This window comes from Penicillium nucicola (assembly GCF_028828085.1).
Source record: "Penicillium nucicola strain IBT 29836 chromosome Unknown utg000013l, whole genome shotgun sequence".
NCBI classification, from domain to species: domain Eukaryota; kingdom Fungi; phylum Ascomycota; class Eurotiomycetes; order Eurotiales; family Aspergillaceae; genus Penicillium; species Penicillium nucicola.
Genome location: NW_026643137.1, coordinates 221,586 through 239,110, shown reverse-complemented (window position 1 = coordinate 239,110; position 17,525 = coordinate 221,586). Strand labels below are relative to the sequence as shown.

Below are 17,525 nucleotides of genomic sequence, written 5' to 3'. Positions count from 1 at the left end.
TTCTTTCCACAAAGAGGCTTAGAGTTCCCTGCAAGGCTGAATCCTCTGAGCTTGTACAGGGGTTTCGTCTGCGGTCGCAAACTCAAGACTAGAATATGCGACGGTTTCGGGGTAGAGTTTTTCAACAGATGAGCCCAGTATAGTCAATTAAGCTAATCGTTATACATGTTATTTTCTTTTCCAGGTGCGCGTTTTCACGCACATGTCCTAGCTCCGGGACACTAGCCCTGCGGTCAACGCCACTTTTACCAGCACGTCTCCATTCCAACGGTTCCCCGGAACAAAGTAAATTCGAAATTTTCACCTGGTACCCTACCACTATCTAGAGTATAATTAGACGCGTCTAGCTAAGACCACGTTCTAGGATCGGTATTTCCGCACTGGGCGAATCACAAAACGAACATCCATCGCGCTCGAATGAGCCCCACACCTTCTGCTGGAACGATTCGCAAATGTTGATCGAGCGCTTTGGCTGGTGCAGATTGATGTCTAACGTGTGGCCCACTTTTCGACCATAGTTGAGGAAACCCTAACTTGGAGTCAACCAGACTCCAGCACCCCGTGGAACAGGGTGGGCCGGAGACCATAGGCTCGTAGGACGGACCGGGCCGTCGAATGTGGATACGTTACGAGTTGATACTGCGATGAAATAAACGCCGGCATACGACGAACGGCGTTGAACGTTAAATGGCATCCTCGATGACCCAGACGGTGGCCTATTGATCTTCCTGGCGCTAAGATTTCTTGATAGTCTGGACGCTCCCACATGTACCCCTAGACAGGAACGCCCATCGTGGTAGTATGGCACGCCCCCATGGCATAGATGTCAAGTTCTAGGGTGGCCTGCTCGCTTAGGAGTCCGTTCGGCACTTGCCTTTCTAGCGGACTAATAAAGAACTCAAGTGTACAACGACAATCCTAGGAGATATAAACCAAATCTAAATGGAAATGCGTCTAGCCTTAGTGCCCTCAGTGCGCCGCTGGCCTGGGCTTGACTTGCTATCAATTAGGGACTGGGCAGAATCACTCAAGCGGCGCGTGAGCTCTGCGAATCTTTCTGTCGTAGACTCCTCAATCTTGAGTCCCTGACGCTCGATATCATCCATGCACCGTAGCGCTTGTTCTTCTATTTCCTTCGTACAGTCATTGGCCGTAATGCCTAGGTCAACCTTATAGTCGTCGACCTGTTCCTCCAAGTCGGCTTCGTGAGTTCTGTATCGTCCCTCAATCGCTTCATCACACTCATTCAAAGCACTCTCGACAATATCACCGACAAATTGTGATTTGAGGTGCTCAATCGTCTCATCGACATATTGTTTGAGGCTGTGCTTGAGGCGGCGCTCTAGCATCTCGACATTGGCATTTTCGACTGTCTCAGACTCGGATGGCAGATCATTGTCTTCATAATTGTTTTTGGCTAGCAGATATCGCCGTCCCGATCGAATTAATACTTGGCATAACTCCTCATCGGAAACTCCACGGAGCTCCTCTTCAAGGTGCGCAAGTCTCTTACGCTTTGTGCGGCCAGGAGAGGAAGCAATTGTAAAATCAGTGTGGCGGATTAAGGACGGTGACGAGGAGCAAGTACTCGGTGTATTGGCTTCGGTGGGAGAGCCTAGCGCTTCAGGAGATGAAGAGCCTAGCTGTTCAGGAGAAGTAGGGAGCAGTCTCTTTCGTGATTTACCGTCAGGTGACATTGAACCTAGACACTATTAATGAGCTATTGAACGACAAAGTACAAAAGGCGATAAGAAGGTGACAAGAAACCTGTGGGCCGTTCTATTCCAATCAACTGTCCAACATGCTGGCAATATACGGGTGGATTCCCCTGCTCAGACACGCGCTCCTCAGGATATGGGGGTGGATTTGGATTGAGCCACCGAGCAAAGACATCACAACCTTTCTCCTCCATGCCATGCCGAGCGTTCTCAAAAGTCGTTGCCTGAAGGCTTTCTAAGGCACCCGAGAAAGTTTCTAGCTGATCAAGTTCTTCGTCCGCAAATTGTCGTTGGGAAATGTATAGACGTAGAGATGTGGAATGACAAATTTTCGCGAATGCATCGAAGTTCAAGTCTCCTTGATTGGCTGGGCTTAGAGACTCCGTCCCGGTCGGACAAAGAACAATGCCGGTATTGTTAAGTGTCAGGCTCAGTGTTGAGACGGCCGAAACTCTTTTGACACGCGCCGGGAGCATGGAAAACAAACCAGGCGGACAGAGGCGGCGGTTGCTTTTCCGGGCTAATATACACTTTTTGACTATTCCTGGGGATATGTTCAACGCCAGCGGTGATCTGCCGCTTAGGTTAGCGAGTTCTGTCGTAATCTTAAGGGAGATAGATCCTTGGTTGGCCCTTTTATCATGGGCAATACGAAGGACAGCAAAACAAGAAACATCGAAATCGGGTGTATAAACAAGTATTGCCTTCTCGAAAACCCAGGCCAGGTTTGGCGATGCGTTGGTCATGGTGTTGTTGCAATATTCGCTGGATAAATAAGGGGAACCCTCAATGAATCGAGTAGCCCTCCCACCCGGGCTTTCGAATAGCGTTGAGCAGCCCTGACTCGCGTAAAATGTCGGATGAGTAATGATAACAAGAAGATGCGAGTAAAGTGGTAAAGCTCTTGCGGCCTTGCCCCGAGTACATGCCCAATCCGAAGTCCACAAGTGAAATCGGAGAGTCCTGTGCAGTCACAGGAATGACAGAACAGGAGACGCGAACAACAAAAAGCAATACTTCCTTCACAGGACGATGATGTGGGAAGGAGAGGTGAAGAGGAAATGCCTAGAGAGAAAGGGAAAAGGGGAGGCTGGGGCTTGGCGGGTTTGGAAATCTGAACACGTGACCGGATACCGGACTCTGGACTTGAACGGAGCTCGGATTTCCGTATGTTTTTTTTACACCCTCCATTTCGTGGTCTATATAATTAGAACCTTTTTGAGTATTCGGATAGATGGTTACAGCGGTCCAGCATCAGGAATCCTTGTGATAAGTGCCACTTTGAGGCGACCGCGATACATCACACAAACACCACCACCACCCAAGACGTAGGGTATAGGGTATTACACATATATATTCGGCTGGAAAACCAGAGTCCGCTCAGATTTAGTTGTTCATTTCATGTCGAGGCCAACCAACCACATTCATTCACTAGGTGTTCAAGTCATCTCGAAGTTAAAAGATCGTATTCTGATATATTTTTCCAAATGAGCATATTGGATACGCCAAAATACTAATTGCGACACTTGTAGTCTGCCTCAGACTGCACCCGGGAATAGGGTACAAAAGATGCGAAACAGTGCAGTGTATGCGGAAGGAAATGCGGAAGATTGTTGGAAGTTCGGCGGAAGGTGGAGGAATATGCCTAGGGATGCGGAGAGGACCGCGCCGAAGATGCGGAAGAATTTTTGGGTTTGGTGCGGAGGATGCGGAAGACGGAGGAATACACCGAGACATGTGGATAGGACCACGCGGAGGTAATCGCACTAAGTTGTTCCGCGATTTTGCCTTATAAAATCTTTCCACGCCCCTCGTCTCCTCTACGCTATCTCCGTTTGCATTCTCTCAGTCTGCCATCTCCCTACCCTTCGGAAGCGAATTGTGCGAGACGACTGATTCATAATCATGCGACCTAGGCCTCGTGGAGGCCAGCGGGCGTCCTGCAATAATTGCCGTCAAAAGAAACGGAAATGCGATCTTTCATCTCGGGTGGAGCATGGAGAAGAACAATGCTCATGATGTGCTGGAAAAGAACGCGAATGCTGTATCGGAAGCCCGAATTCTGCTCGCACCTCCAAGCGTCAGCGCTTAGAGCGCAGCACTCCGAGCAGTTTGCAAGATGAGAGGCTCACCCCTGACGAAAGGAATCCGCCAAGCATGCTGCCCCAGCTACCGTTCCACGGCGAAACTCCCACAACAGAGCCCCAAGAAGACCCTGGCGCTCTCACGGAGCGCCGCAATTATCCTCCATCCTTGTCGTCAGAAGGCACAGCTGCTACCTTTTCACTGGATGAGCTCAGTGCTCGGTGCTCGACCGACCTCTCCGAACTCAACTCGCAGGGGTCATCGTTCCTCCATCATGTCTTCATCGGTGCTCCTCGAGCCCGATCTTCGGGCACTGCGCCGCTGGCTGCGCAACGTTCAGATTCCCAAAGCGATGACTCACCAGCCCCTGAAAGACCGACAACCACTGTGGTGATCCCAAAGGCCCCTCATTTCAATATCAGATCATCTGCATTTCGTTCAGCGAAAAGCCACTTCGTCGAAGTTTACTTGGCTGGACCAGCCAGTTCTACAGTAGCCTTTTATCGACGTCTCCTGGAGATATGTGACCTCAGCATACTCGATTTCATAGAGTCGCTGCATGCCTACTTTGATTTTCCGGCAATCTATCGTCCCTTCATTCCAGAGGATGCCTTTTGGCAGGATTTTCATGCAGATCGGTGTGGTCCAGTCCTTCTCCTAGCCATTGCCTGTCGCGGGATACCATGCACAGGGGTGAAAAACAAAGAGAAGAAGCAGCGGCGCCTCGCCACAATGTTTCAAGCAGAGTTCATGAAGGCTATGACCCCCAAAGCTCGCACCGGTCCGGTCTGCCTTGATGTTCTAGAGGGGATGGCCCTTATGGTCGACTTCAATTATGACTACGCACACACACACGCAGATGACCCCTGGAATCTGTTCATGACACACGATGCCCTCGTGTTGTTGACTTTGCAGTCTCGAAAACGCGGCCCCGGGGACTTGGATCCTTCGGCATCGTTTGCAAGTGCTGACGAGCGTTTTACACTTCTTTATTGGAACGTGTTTGGCCTAGATGCTTTCGAATGCCTCGATGACAAGAGCATGTCTCTTATTTCAGATGATGCGTTTACTTTGACCGAGGATCTTCTAAATCACGAGGCCGGAAGCTATCTCGATGCCATTCTCAGCTTGTCCATTATTGCGCGTCGGATTGCCGGGAAGCTGTGTAACACCACCGCCGGAGCCGCCGGTATCGCTTGTGAAGATATTACCGTGCTCCACGAGCAGCTTTCCCATTGGCGCCACAACACCCTGCCGTTGGAGTTGCAAAGACCGATCGACAGAGAGAATGAATTTCCTGCAGAGCATCGCACTACGAATGGGGCCTGCTGCAAAAGGAAATCAACCCTCACACAGATACGCCTACTCAGCAGCCTACAGGGCAAGGCATGTCGAGCTTCCCAGAATGGTGGTACGGAATGCTAAGGCTTCCAATTGAGCTTCGACAGGTACAGTGTCGGCTTGATGGTGTGTTGCTTTCTAAGAGCTTGTGATTGCCATCTGCCATTGCTAAAACCAATAATGATTTTAGAACACTACAGAAGCCACGAGAGTGACATGATTTGCCAGGTGACAAAAGAAACCACTTTTAGTTGTCTTCAGATGGCTGAATCTTTCTTCTGCTTGAAAAACGTTCCGGTAAAAAGCGTTCCGGTATTTATTCCAGATGATGCTCATACGAAAGGAGACACTCAAAGAAAAGAGACATTCATCGAGCTTGCGGTTGCATGGTTATGTTATATGATGTCTTACCTGTAATGAGTACGGCGAGGAATACAGTTTAGCTGGCAAACCATGTTAGCCTCTCATAAGGATGGCTACGAAATAATCCAACGCAAGCTTCCAGTTCGTTAACAAGATATGGATGGACGACCGCGAGCCCATTCTTCTTCGTTGGGTCCTTATTTGACCCCTGATCCTGCCCTCCAGCTTCCGCCAGACCACCGTAAAATGGGGCCTCGCCACCTACTCTCATAACCGCGGCCGTGAGCTTGCGACACGCTCCTTCCTCCTCAGGGATGACCAAGTTCGCTTCACCGCGTTTGACAGAATTACCCACCGGGGCAAATCAAGGCGTCTCTGTCCGTTCACTTGATTATGCTACCTTTTGCTAATCATTTTCAACCACCTCTAGAAGCAATTGCACATCTTTCGATAGTCCCGATAGGGCCCAACCTCCCGATAATATCGCCCACTGTTCCACAAACACAAACATGGTTCGTTCCGCCCTGGTCTTCAATGGCGACTTCGCCCGCACTTACGAGTCGTCCTCGACTCGCGAGCATCATTCGCACGGCGGCTCCGTCAAAAACAAAAGCAAGCTTGTCAACGGGCGGTTTTCTGCAACTCTGACGACGGATGCCGTTAGGAAGGAGGACACCGGGCAGAAATCCGGGGAGCGATCCATGTTTGTGTTTGTGTAACAGTGGGTGATATATTCGGGAGATTGGACACCATCGGGACCATTGAAAGAGGTGCAACTGCTCTGATGATGTAGGGGTGTTTGAACATCTGTAACTCTGACGACGGATCCCATTAGGAGAGAGGGCGCCCTGAGGGTTTGGCCGACCTTATTATGAGGGCTCACGTTGATTTTCTCTACCCGTGTATTGGTCTTGTCAACGTTGTGCCAGAAACTCCTTCTTGGAACCTTTTTACTCCCCGTCATCTAAACTGCTCACTCCCTGATTCCCGGGTATCCTCGATAACCCCCCATTCCGCCCCTTCATAGGGTAGCTTGGTTTCAATGAACGGTCAGCTCAGCCCTGCCACGATTATGTGTAGTCTCATGAAAACATTTCGCTCGGTGTAGTTAACGGCTATTTTGAAAGCACTAGAAGGGAAAGAATACTTGCATTAAGCCTCGCCGTAGACATCAGTTAGACACTGCAAAAAAGGAATACCAAGACCAAACCGCAAGGATGTCCGTCTCATCTCCGGTTCCTTAATTCTTGTATCAGGAAGAAAAGCTCGTATCACAAGATGTGAGGTTAACAGAGCTCCCCGAGTAGCTGCTGGCTTGTCTCGGCCACAGTCTCGGTCACCCGGGCTGGATGCCAGGGCTCCCGCCCATGCGACCAGAGATAGTCCGACATGGCCTCGGGGATCGCAGTGTTCTGCTGCAGGCTCGGTCGACATGGTTGGACGAGGATTAGAAACTGCGCAACTAGCTGAGCGATTTCGGGCGGGAGAAACTGCATCGGCCAGCGAGAATGCATTCAAGTGAAATGAGAGATAAAGCCGCCCTATTCAACATGGTAAATACATGCAACCAAAAGAACACAGGAGCCGCTCCTAACGCGAGCGCGATTTACTCTATATCACTTCGAAATTGATGTCGCTTTCTTCACGGTTTCAACCCCGTCCCGAATATTCTCTAGTAAGATTCGAGCTATTCCCGGTTGACCCAGATTTTCCGCCAAAGTATTCTTGAAACACTCTGGCACGATAGAAACAGCCTCGGATAAGGATTAGGTATGACGGCTACGAAGGTATTCTTGGGCACTTTGGCCAATGTTGGGATAATTGTGAAGCTTGACTACGAGTCATAAATCTCGTAGGTGCCCTGTGATAGCATTTCCATACTACAATAATCGAAGGCGTGGACGCAATTTATCGTCATTAAGGAATATTGGAGTATTCGTGGAGACGGCGAGTCGCGGGTGTTATATTTCAGAGGAATGATTAATTCTTTTTTTCAGAGGGAAACATGAGGCTATGTATACACCACAAAGTCCAAGTTGATTAGAAATCAACATGTAAAGCCACCTAGATATCTTTATTACTTTTCCGCAAACGGAAAAGTAGAAGCATCATGGGTGACTTGAAATATGTATTTCTTTGAAAGTCTTGTTGCCCAGTAGGAAGATTTCTCTATTTCGTCGATCCTCTTCCCGCGAGGTTGATGAAACACAATCCTACGACACGTCCCGTCGGATTCAGTGCGAGTGTATACGTGTCCCGAGCCACCTCCTCCGGAGCGCATGATTTGAAAAGACAGACGGCTGAGGAAGGCATTGAAATCTTTCCAGGGAACCTGATTTTGTCCATCTAACAGGTCAGCCCATATCTCTTGGTCCTTCTTCTCGGTTAGTGTTAGAATTGGGCGTTGGAAACCATGAGAGCCAAGCACTACACCGGCGCCGGCAGTGAGTTCTGATGATAGCGTTAAGGACTTCCTGCCATTTGAGCCTTTTATAGATTTTCTGGGCTTTTTCAACTGCGTTTGGGTTGGCATTGAATCTGACCCTGGTGTCGAGTAGGAAAGCCAGGCACCAGTGGCATTGGATAGGGCCTCTTGTTTGACTGGGGCATTGCTGACAATTAGACGGACAATATGGTTCATATGACCGGACTTTGGCATTCGACTATCGACATATCTCCAAAAGTCTGTGTGCCGGGCGCGCACTGGGCGTCTCGAATTTCCAACTGCTTGGTTCAGCTGATGGACTTGATTGCCCAACGTGCTGAGAATGGTATCGGCAAGCGCTTCCCATGAGCGATCGCGCTGACCCCACTCCACTGCAGCACGGTTCGATTGGCTGGTGAATGCCAAAATCTCTTCAAGTTCATTGTGGAGGGAATGAGCATGTTTGCTAGTTTCCTGCATACAGCTGACAATAACCGACATATCGTGGAGGACAAGCCTGATGAAAACTGGGACAGAATCTTGAGAATTCGCAAATCGAAGTCTCGTCTCAAGAGTGCGCAAAGCGGTATCGCAGCCCATCACCCTGATTTGGGGCTCATTCTTCTTGATAAGCTCCAGCAGATACTTCGATGTCGCTCCCAGAGTGGCTGGTGGTGACCAACCAATATGCTCCAAGAATGCGAGCTTTTCATTGACAATGGACCTCAGTGTAGCATGCATGGAAACCGCTGCAGCCCTAGTTTGGGTATCATCGTCACAAGTAATTCCATGGGGACATGCTTCATTGAGAGCTCCGTTGTGAACACGCAGCTGTTCACAGGCCAGACGGAATGTATCGATACGTCCGAAGACCAATTTCAGAAACTTTTCTGTATTCCTGCCTATATCATCGAACATTACTTCCCAATATAGTTCATCGGTCCGGAGCCTCCAAAGGTCGTCCAGTGCTTCCTCCATAGATGCCTTTAAGATGCCTTCCACGAGATCCCAATCGAGCTGGTTTGGCTTGCCATGAAGTTGCAGCATTGACTGAGTCAAAAGCGAGGGCGGTTCAGTATATATAGGCGACGCAGCAGGAAGCTCGGGCAAATCAGCCGACAGTAATGATACAAGAAGCCTGTAGGTCTTTTCCTGCACTTCTAGTTGAAGGCGTGCGATAATAGGATTAGACCAATGGGGGTATTTCAATAGGTCCGATTCGAACTGAATACCGTACGATACGTCTCCCGGAGCAGTGGGGGGTTTGAACCCGACCCGTCCTGCCACGGCTAGAGTCGGGACGATTCTGCACCAATACCCAAACGTGATAAGCTTGGCGTCGACGGATAAAAGCATTCGAGGATGAGCATCCTGTGAGGAACGAGCCACCAACAATTCTGAGAGAACGTTCGCTTGGAGGAGATCCTCTTGACAGAGTATAGGCTCAAGGAATGCTTTTTGAATCTCGCCCTTTTTCATCGGATAGTTTGCAAGGAGATGAATGGCCGAATCTGAACGTTGACGGATCGCAGGAAATGTACAAAGCCAAGAATGTCGTTTGTCCGCCGGTCGATTCTTCCACCACGTTTTGAAGAGTTCCGCTTTGCCACTCTGGCGCATCTTCTGTAGCTGTTTCCAAGATTTCATGACACTCATGGCGGCTTTGTTGATGGATTCTTCCAATTTTTCGATTGGTATTGGATTGGCGGAGTTCATGGCGTTATGACCGCTTAGTCGCTCGATATCCTCCCTATAGGAGGTCCAATAGGGCCCAAAGACGTCTCCCGTCATCATGTCTGTTTTTCTCTTCATGGCCTCAAGGGCGGCCTTGGTTTCAAGCGGCTTTATGTCATCTCCGACCATCGATTGTATCATTCGCTTCGCTGCTCTCAAAACCAGCAACTGATCTTGAACTTCCTTCAAGGATTTTTCCCTATTTAACGTATCCAGCGATAAAGAAGATTGTGAAGGCAAGATGCCGAATGCTCGAAGTGCTGTTTCGACTTCTTTGAAGTTGTTTTGGGTAACACCTAATGCTTCGAGTTCTGAGGGAGCGCCACTCAAATAATCTTTTTTCCTCTCTAAGACACTTTGAATGTCTTCCATTTTTTTTTGATGTGATTCCTCGGTAGCTGAAATGTATAAAGAAGGCTTGAGGAGACTGCGCAGGCGGCAGGTGCTAGTTATTAATTTGCGAGCTGATAAGAGGGAGGCGGATACAAATGCCGCATCCCGTGACTTGAGATTTACACTAGCCAATGATAACTGTACGATCCCGTGAGAGCGGGGAGGTACCTTTGTGTGCAGAGCGCCTTGGCAACGAGAGCCTGAGAGCCGATCCCTAGCGCTAGGAATGTCGCCGATGCGAAGTTTTGTCTCGACTTTTGGACTTTTTGACGATTTGTGGAGGTGTCACTGAGTTCAGTGGATTGGCCAACGTGCATGGGCCCTTCGTTTCGGTGTATTTGGCACTGTCTGATCGAGCTGTCCCAAGTCCATCACCCTCTGAGTATTAATGTGACCGATCGTTTCGCGTTAACACAATTTGGCAAAGTGGGGGGGTTTTGTTGAAATGTCCCGGTTGCTGAGATGATAGTGAGGCTGGGATCACGTGCATACATATATACATGTTCACCAGCCTACCTGTATCTTAGACAACATGCAACACAACACACAATCAACTCCCCTCAATAACATGAACACTGAAGCATCACTTAATAATCAACCAAACGGTCAACGACAAACGGTCAACAACAGACGGTCAACAAGTGGTCAACAGCAGCTTGCAATTCAAAATATTAGTAAAGAGACAGGCAGCAATAAAACATGGTGAACATTAAATCTTTAAAACCGGAGGGTGAACGGTCAAGCACATTTAAGGAAGCGATAATAGGCATATTCTGCAACCTCCGGTCAATCCTTTTTTTCCCGTTGCCTTGTTGATTATACACCTGGATGTACTGGATATACTTGATGGATACGAAATATCAGAAAAGTGAAATATGCATAAAGCTCGCACTCAAATTCTGAATAAAAGAAGGAGAATGCTCCGCACGTATCAAATCAGAAAGTCCTCAAGATTCCAACCTCCTAAACGTTCAAGCAATTGGGAAAGTCTCTGTAATGTGTTGAGAGAAAAAATTAGACTGTAAGATGGAATTAGATAATTCAAAATCTGCACGGTTTAACTCAGCCCTGATGATATTGCTATGCAAAATAAGATCGATCTCGTCAATCATGCTCCAACAAGGGGGAAAATTGCAGCAAAGTTCTTTTCAGTAAGCTCAAACTCATGAGCTTGAGACCTAACCAGCACTGGCTGTGCATTGTGCTTTACCCTCACATTTTGGAGCCATAGATGGCTTTTGAAAATGGAAGACTAGAGTAAGATCTGAATTCCATCATCCCCAGGGCTCTTGGCCCAGAGTTGATAAGGGACGCCCACAAGATATGACGTGACAACCAACCAACCAACCAATGAGGTCAAGAAACTCTTTTGTAAGTTTCTAAAACCAAAATAGGATTCACTTCCGCCATGTTTCCTCGGTTATCCGAGGGCTGATCTTAATGTCTCAACTAAGCGACCATTTCATTGGCCTCATAGTCTCAGAAAATAACACATTAACCGTAGAATTATTACCATTCTGACTGATGCTCGATAAGGGCGCCAAGCTAGCGCATTTACTCAAACCGACTAAAGAGTTTTTTACGAAATTAGAAGCCTTCATTCGGCGGCATTAGCAATCCTATATAGAAGATCCCGGCCAAGAGTTCAATAGCTTAGTTGAACAATTGGACTCTCTTCTTTGTCATCAAGTAAATCAGATATCTTACCTAGGCCTGGCTTCGAACCGCCCATAGGTTCCAAATCCTAGAACCTGAACCTAACCTCTTGAGGTTAGGTTCCAAACTTTTCAACCTGGACCTGACCTCAACCTCAAGGAGGGTCGTTGAGGTTCAACCTCAAGAACCTACATGAACCTGCATATGCATTATTCTTCGACGCCTTTCCTCTTTTGGCTGGATAAAAGTGATGATTCATCTCTGATTTTTACAGCTGTTTTGTTGACCTGGCGGAATTCGACTGATTACTCTGTCAACGTGGTGAATTATGGACACGCAATTGTTCAAAAGTAAACAGAAGGCATGGCCATTGATAAATTACAAGTAATATTCGATGATAGCGACGTGGTAGGTAGTTGGTAGAGATCATCGGCGAAATTGCATGTCAAGATGCAGATATATATATTCTGAACACTGTAACCTTATGTATCTTGACCAGCAGAACTATATGATATCGAGAAAACCACTAAAATATAGATGAAATCCCATCATTTTTATACCAAACAAATTGTTATACCTCCCTCTATGAATTTGTCGCAAAGGATTCGGGTTATAATTATCTACATCTGTCGTGAATCCAGTTCAAAGGTTCTTATGATTGGACTTAGCCATTTGGAACAAGACGATTTTCCTAACCTAAGATTAACCTCCAGGTTCTATGCGGGTAAGTTAGGTTAAGTTCTAGGTTCTATACGGATACATGAGGTTAACTTTCAGGTTCTATGCGGGTAAGCGAGGTTCTCTTCTAAAATGATCCACTATAATAGCCAATCAGACACGGGTCGGTAGATACAAAAGATGATAGATCAATTCTAGTACGCAGAACAGGGTCAAACGGATCTCCCAAGAATATCGCGTATCTTTTCGAAAGAATTAATAAGTTAGTTCCTTATTCTCTAACTCCTCAGTGATCATTTCATCTACAACTTTACTAAATCTATTATGTCTCAGCCCTCCGGCGTCTACGCATCGTCTAGCTTCGATACTATAGACGGTTTACCATTAGACGCGCTCCAATACCTTCTCCCGGACGATTCCCTGTCCCAGAGCGGTAGCCAGAGCCAAGTACTATCCGGAAGCCAGCTTGATTCAGTTCTAGACCTTCCGGACTATCGATCTCGCGTGGCACATCAGGCCCCAAGCACCCTACCGCGAATCAAGCCCGATCGTATCAACGAATTCATCGTCTGTACGCCAGAAATGACGGCGGAATTCGTTAAGTGGTGGCTCGATACGGGCTATGGCAAGTCGAAGCGGATCAACTGGGATGGGAGCCTAACAAACCGTCGAGCAGAGTGCTGGAAAGGGTTCCAACAAGTTGCAAATGCTAAAGATGGCAAGCCAGGCGTTATGTGTAATAAGTGCCGCACAGTTCTCACGCATCCAGCTACGAATCATACTGGAACTTCATCGATGCAGAAACATCTCGATGGGCCAAGGTGCCGAAAGCAGCTACCGAAGAAAGGTGCTGGTAGTATCCGACAACTACTTAGTGACGCGGTATGTTCTAGAGGGTCTGAATCCTATATTGATATTAATGATGAATTCACTATCTTTTAGGCCGAGAAAAGACCAGCGCCTACCTTTACACAACAGGTATGGGAGCAGATGCTTCTTGATCTAATCACCACATCGAATTTACCCTTTCTATTTGTCGAGCATCAAACATTCCGTGACCTTTTCTCTTTCGCACGGCTAGCATCCGAACCACCTAGCTTTCCGTCAAGAAAGGTGATTCGCGAGCGCCTCCGGGGTTTCGTGCTACAGTATCAGCAGGAGACACTACAAATACTCCCACCTGGTGCAAAGCTATCACTTGCACTTGACTGTTGGACTTCACCATTTCAGGATGCGTTCATGGCTATCACAGGATACTTCCTGGACAAGGAATGGGAGTATCGCGAGGTCCTCGTTGGTTTTGAGCCACTTTCTGGAACTCATTCTGGCGTGAACCTTGGTAAAGTTGTTCTCCAAATTCTACAGAAGCATCAAATCACTAATCGTGTACTGGCGGTAACAACTGATAATGCGTCTAATAATAAGACGCTTATCACTGCGATTAATGATTCAATTCATGAACTACAGCTAAAGACGGATTCAACGATTATTCAAGTGCCCTGTCTTGCTCATGTTATTCAATTAAGTCTGGTTGAATTACTTGGTAAAATCAAGGCCTCGCCAAAAAATGAAAACACTGAATTGGAATGGTCCGAGGATCGTGTTCGATCACTGCGTGCGCGCCAGCAGAAGCGAGATATCACCGATACCCTGAACAAGGTAGGCTTCTATTGAATAACATTCTCTATATTTAATACACTAACTATTATTATAGGTTCGAGGCCTTGCGGTTTTTATTAATGGAAGTCCTCAACGGAAAGAAGCATTTCTGAAACTCGAGTCCAATGGGCAAAAACTTATTCCAATCCAAGATGTTCGCACGCGATGGAATTCAACGTTTCTTATGCTCCGCCGGGCTAAAAGGCTTTCTACCACATTCGACGACTACTGTTCGCTCTATCACCAACCCCATTTTGCATTGAGTGCGGAGGGGTGGCGGCAGATTGACTATCTACGTTATATACTCCAGCCCTTTTTCACATACACCACACTAGTCTGCCAGACTAATGACTCGAGTATTCACCTTGTCTTTAGTATTTACAACAGACTCTTTGATCATCTCGAAAGATCGATGCGTCAGCTTCGTCGAAAGAAGATTGCCTGGAAACAGCTTACGCTTTCCTCCCTTGAGGCTGCAAAAGATAAACTGTCAAAGTACTATAGTATGACGGATCTTGTTGAAGGTGATCTCTATGCTATTGGAACGATCCTAGATCCGTCTAATAAAATGGAGTTCTTTTCAACAAGTGATTGGGCCCCAGATGACACAGGAAAAGACTACAAAAAGGAATACCGTCAGAGTCTCCAGTCTCTTTTCGAGAAATACCGTCTACGTGCACCATCAAATATATCACCGTCGGATGGTGTATCGGTCCCAGCCAAATCAGCGCTCGAGAGGATTCTTAAGGGCGATTCTTTACAGCGATCAACCAGTCCGTATCAGGATGAGCTTACCAAGTACCTCCAGAGTGGTAAGTGAGTAAGCCGCCGGTATGAATCATAATACTGATATTTTTAGCCACCGTTAATGAATCCGCTCAGATCTTCTGGAGAAACCACGAGAGGGAGTTCCCTATTCTTGCATGCATTACTCGTGATGTGATGTCCATCCCAGCGACTGGTGCCGGTGTTGAGCGACTTTTCAACTCTGCCCGGGACATTTGCCACTATCGCCGGGGGTCGTTGAGCCCAGAGACTATCCGCGATATCATGTTATACATGTGTACAACAAGATTTGATACGAAGGAGGAGCAGCGGCAGGTTCTCCAAGAGTATCTTTCAGAGCAAGAGATCGGAGCTTCGTCCGAAGAGCTTCATATTGAAACACATTGTGCCGAAGCTATCAGTGATACTGAGGAAGACATGGAGATGCACCTTAACACCCCGGCCGTAGCACCACTCTCAGCGGTTGCCGCTGGAAAGCGGCCAGCTATCAATTCTGACGAGGAGGAAGACTCTGAGGCCGATGACGTTAAGGATCCAGAAGAGACCTCAGCATTACCATTACCTGATATGCAGCAGCGTGTATCAGGAAGAATGCGGAAAAGATCGAGACTCTTAGATGGGTATATAGTTTAACAGTTAGAGTCTTAAGAACCCTGTACTCTAGATATGATGTGAATTACTGATATTTAAAAGCCCTATTGAAGATAAAGCTATAACATACACTATTGGACATACAGTATCCTTTTGTAAGGCTATACAGTAATCAAATTTTGGTTAACAATTACAATGGAATACAGCCTGTTTCGACATAGTTTATGCAACTGGGCCCGAGTCACGTTTTTTAGCTGTTTGTCATGTTTGTTTAACCTGAGGTTCACCCGCGGGTGAACCTGATGAGGTTCGGTCCTCGGATGAAACCTCCCTCAGGTTCCAAACCCCAGAACCTGACCCGCCCAAATGGAGGTTCAGGTCAGGTTCTTCAGGTTCACCCGCGGGTAAGTGATCAGAGGCTCTGATCACTTGGACCTCGCAAACTCCTTTTCATGAAACGGTGTCACATGGCTATATTTGTCCTTGAATAACTGGCAGTCTTCGGTGATTGTGCCCATCTTACGTGTCCAAGTGTCCAACGGATTTTAACTGATATTTCGTCAGATCTAGTCAGGCTCGAGATGGACTCCAACGCTGCCACTGTTGAAGGCATGCTGAACTGTCTACCAGACATGAAAAGTGTGTTCCTTGAAAATTTCAAGCCTGTTCAGGACAAGCTGGCTTCGATACTTCAGCACTCTCAGTCACATTTTTCGGCATTGGCGGGGCGAGAGAGCTTTGCTGGATTTCTGAACGTTTCCCTCATAAGCGACGCCCTAGTGAAGACAATCGAAGTGATGTTTGAGGCACCAACGCCTTGTGTGCTTCAGCTACAGAACGACGAAGCCAGTGCCAATATTACGTGGTTGGACGTTGTCAAGGAAAAGAATTATCAGGCCGAATATAAAGGGAATGGGAACTACCATTTCCATATGCGGGACTTGGGCGTGATTATCCAGTTGTCTGCTTTCCAACACAACATGATTCTTTCAGGATTACCCCGAAAGCTTGTTCAACCATGGTCCTACGAACAAGACGTGCAGACAGAACTAAACACATTGGCGCTGGCAGCTGAAATGACATCACTGGTGAGCCATCTTGCGTCGGAAGGTAAGCCAACTCCAACATTATCCGTATCCTGTCCTATTCACTTGCTTACATCAGCCCTCAGTGATCAAAGTCAATAACGCTGTGCTTGAAGAAATACTGAGAAGAGATCGAGTACTCCGCCACAATCCGAGTCAGAGGTCAGCGGGCTCTCCATTTCCCATGGAATCAGCGGAAGAGCCGGCACAGTATACGCCAGCGCAGGTTGAAGCAGATTTGTTCGATGAGATGGCTATCGAGACTCAAGCAACAGACGTGCAAGCTAGTGGCTCAAAATATGGTACTAGAACACGGAACTGTAAGTGTTTGTATATGACAAAATGGCATTGAAAGTGAGAAATTTGGAGAAATATACTGACAACATGAATGTTGCAGATCCCAAAAACAGGGCTTGGCCTGCAGAAGTATTGAAGCAGCTTCCTCTATGGTTCGAAGACCAAGTACGGAAGGATCTGTCGCAGGAAGAGATTGCCCAAAATTTTGACCGAAAATTCAACCAAAGGCGGACCTTCCACGCTATTGAGGCAAAAGTGTATTTCTTGACAGGCAAAAGTCCTTTTCGGAAGCGCAACAAGAGGACTTTGCGCAAAGAACCTGTGTCTTAAACACCTCGCTCCTCACCACTTTTTCAACCGCTTGAAACAGTGGAAGCCACCCAGCAATTGATCACGAGGTCGAACATCGAGGTTCACGCTCTAAGTCTATCCTCGAGCCTGCTTCCGCATCTGAATTCGGAAGACTGCGATGATGGAAGCCTCTACGCCCCTCATGGTGTTCAATGGGTTGACCCTGAATCAGAGTCTAGCGACCCTCATGCGGTATCTACACAGGACATCGCGAACGAAACGTTAGAGAGCCAGCACGCATCTCAGGAGCATGAATGCCCGTTAGTTACAAGTCAGAATGAATGGCCAGCTCACCGAAGCTTTCGGGCTGAAGAATCGCCCACGGCCCCTCCAATGTTTTCAGATCTGGTGCCCGAAAGTCGG

At 47.5% G+C, this 17,525-nt stretch overlaps 6 protein-coding genes across 6 annotated transcripts; 4 read left to right on the top strand and 2 right to left on the bottom strand.

Annotated features, from left to right (window-relative positions):
* Positions 1-938: 938 nt before the first annotated feature.
* Positions 939-1,697, bottom strand: N7511_011316 (uncharacterized protein; the record flags this gene model as incomplete). The annotated part of the gene is made up of 1 exon (XM_057133693.1): positions 939-1,697. One exon carries the CDS (start codon positions 1,695-1,697, stop codon positions 939-941), a length of 759 nt encoding a protein of 252 aa, XP_056978650.1.
* A 2,178-nt stretch (positions 1,698-3,875) lies between these two features.
* On the top strand, positions 3,876-5,228 carry N7511_011315 (fungal specific transcription factor domain-containing protein; the record flags this gene model as incomplete). Its single annotated transcript, XM_057133692.1, has 1 exon — positions 3,876-5,228. One exon carries the CDS (start codon positions 3,876-3,878, stop codon positions 5,226-5,228), a length of 1,353 nt encoding a protein of 450 aa, XP_056978649.1.
* A 788-nt stretch (positions 5,229-6,016) lies between these two features.
* N7511_011314 (uncharacterized protein) lies at positions 6,017-6,226 on the top strand (the record flags this gene model as incomplete). Its single annotated transcript, XM_057133691.1, has 1 exon — positions 6,017-6,226. One exon carries the CDS (start codon positions 6,017-6,019, stop codon positions 6,224-6,226), a length of 210 nt encoding a protein of 69 aa, XP_056978648.1.
* Positions 6,227-6,759: 533 nt separating this feature from the next.
* On the bottom strand, positions 6,760-10,038 carry N7511_011313 (uncharacterized protein; the record flags this gene model as incomplete). The annotated part of the gene is made up of 2 exons (XM_057133690.1): positions 6,760-6,814; positions 7,730-10,038. 2 exons carry the CDS (start codon positions 10,036-10,038, stop codon positions 6,760-6,762), a joined length of 2,364 nt encoding a protein of 787 aa, XP_056978647.1.
* A 2,679-nt stretch (positions 10,039-12,717) lies between these two features.
* Positions 12,718-15,471, top strand: N7511_011312 (uncharacterized protein; the record flags this gene model as incomplete). Its single annotated transcript, XM_057133689.1, has 4 exons — positions 12,718-13,275; positions 13,336-14,052; positions 14,108-14,864; positions 14,912-15,471. The coding sequence occupies 4 exons, from the start codon at positions 12,718-12,720 to the stop codon at positions 15,469-15,471; spliced, it is 2,592 nt and encodes an 863-aa protein (XP_056978646.1).
* A 539-nt stretch (positions 15,472-16,010) lies between these two features.
* On the top strand, positions 16,011-17,141 carry N7511_011311 (uncharacterized protein; the record flags this gene model as incomplete). Its single annotated transcript, XM_057133688.1, has 3 exons — positions 16,011-16,539; positions 16,601-16,834; positions 16,912-17,141. 3 exons carry the CDS (start codon positions 16,011-16,013, stop codon positions 17,139-17,141), a joined length of 993 nt encoding a protein of 330 aa, XP_056978645.1.
* Positions 17,142-17,525: the final 384 nt, after the last annotated feature.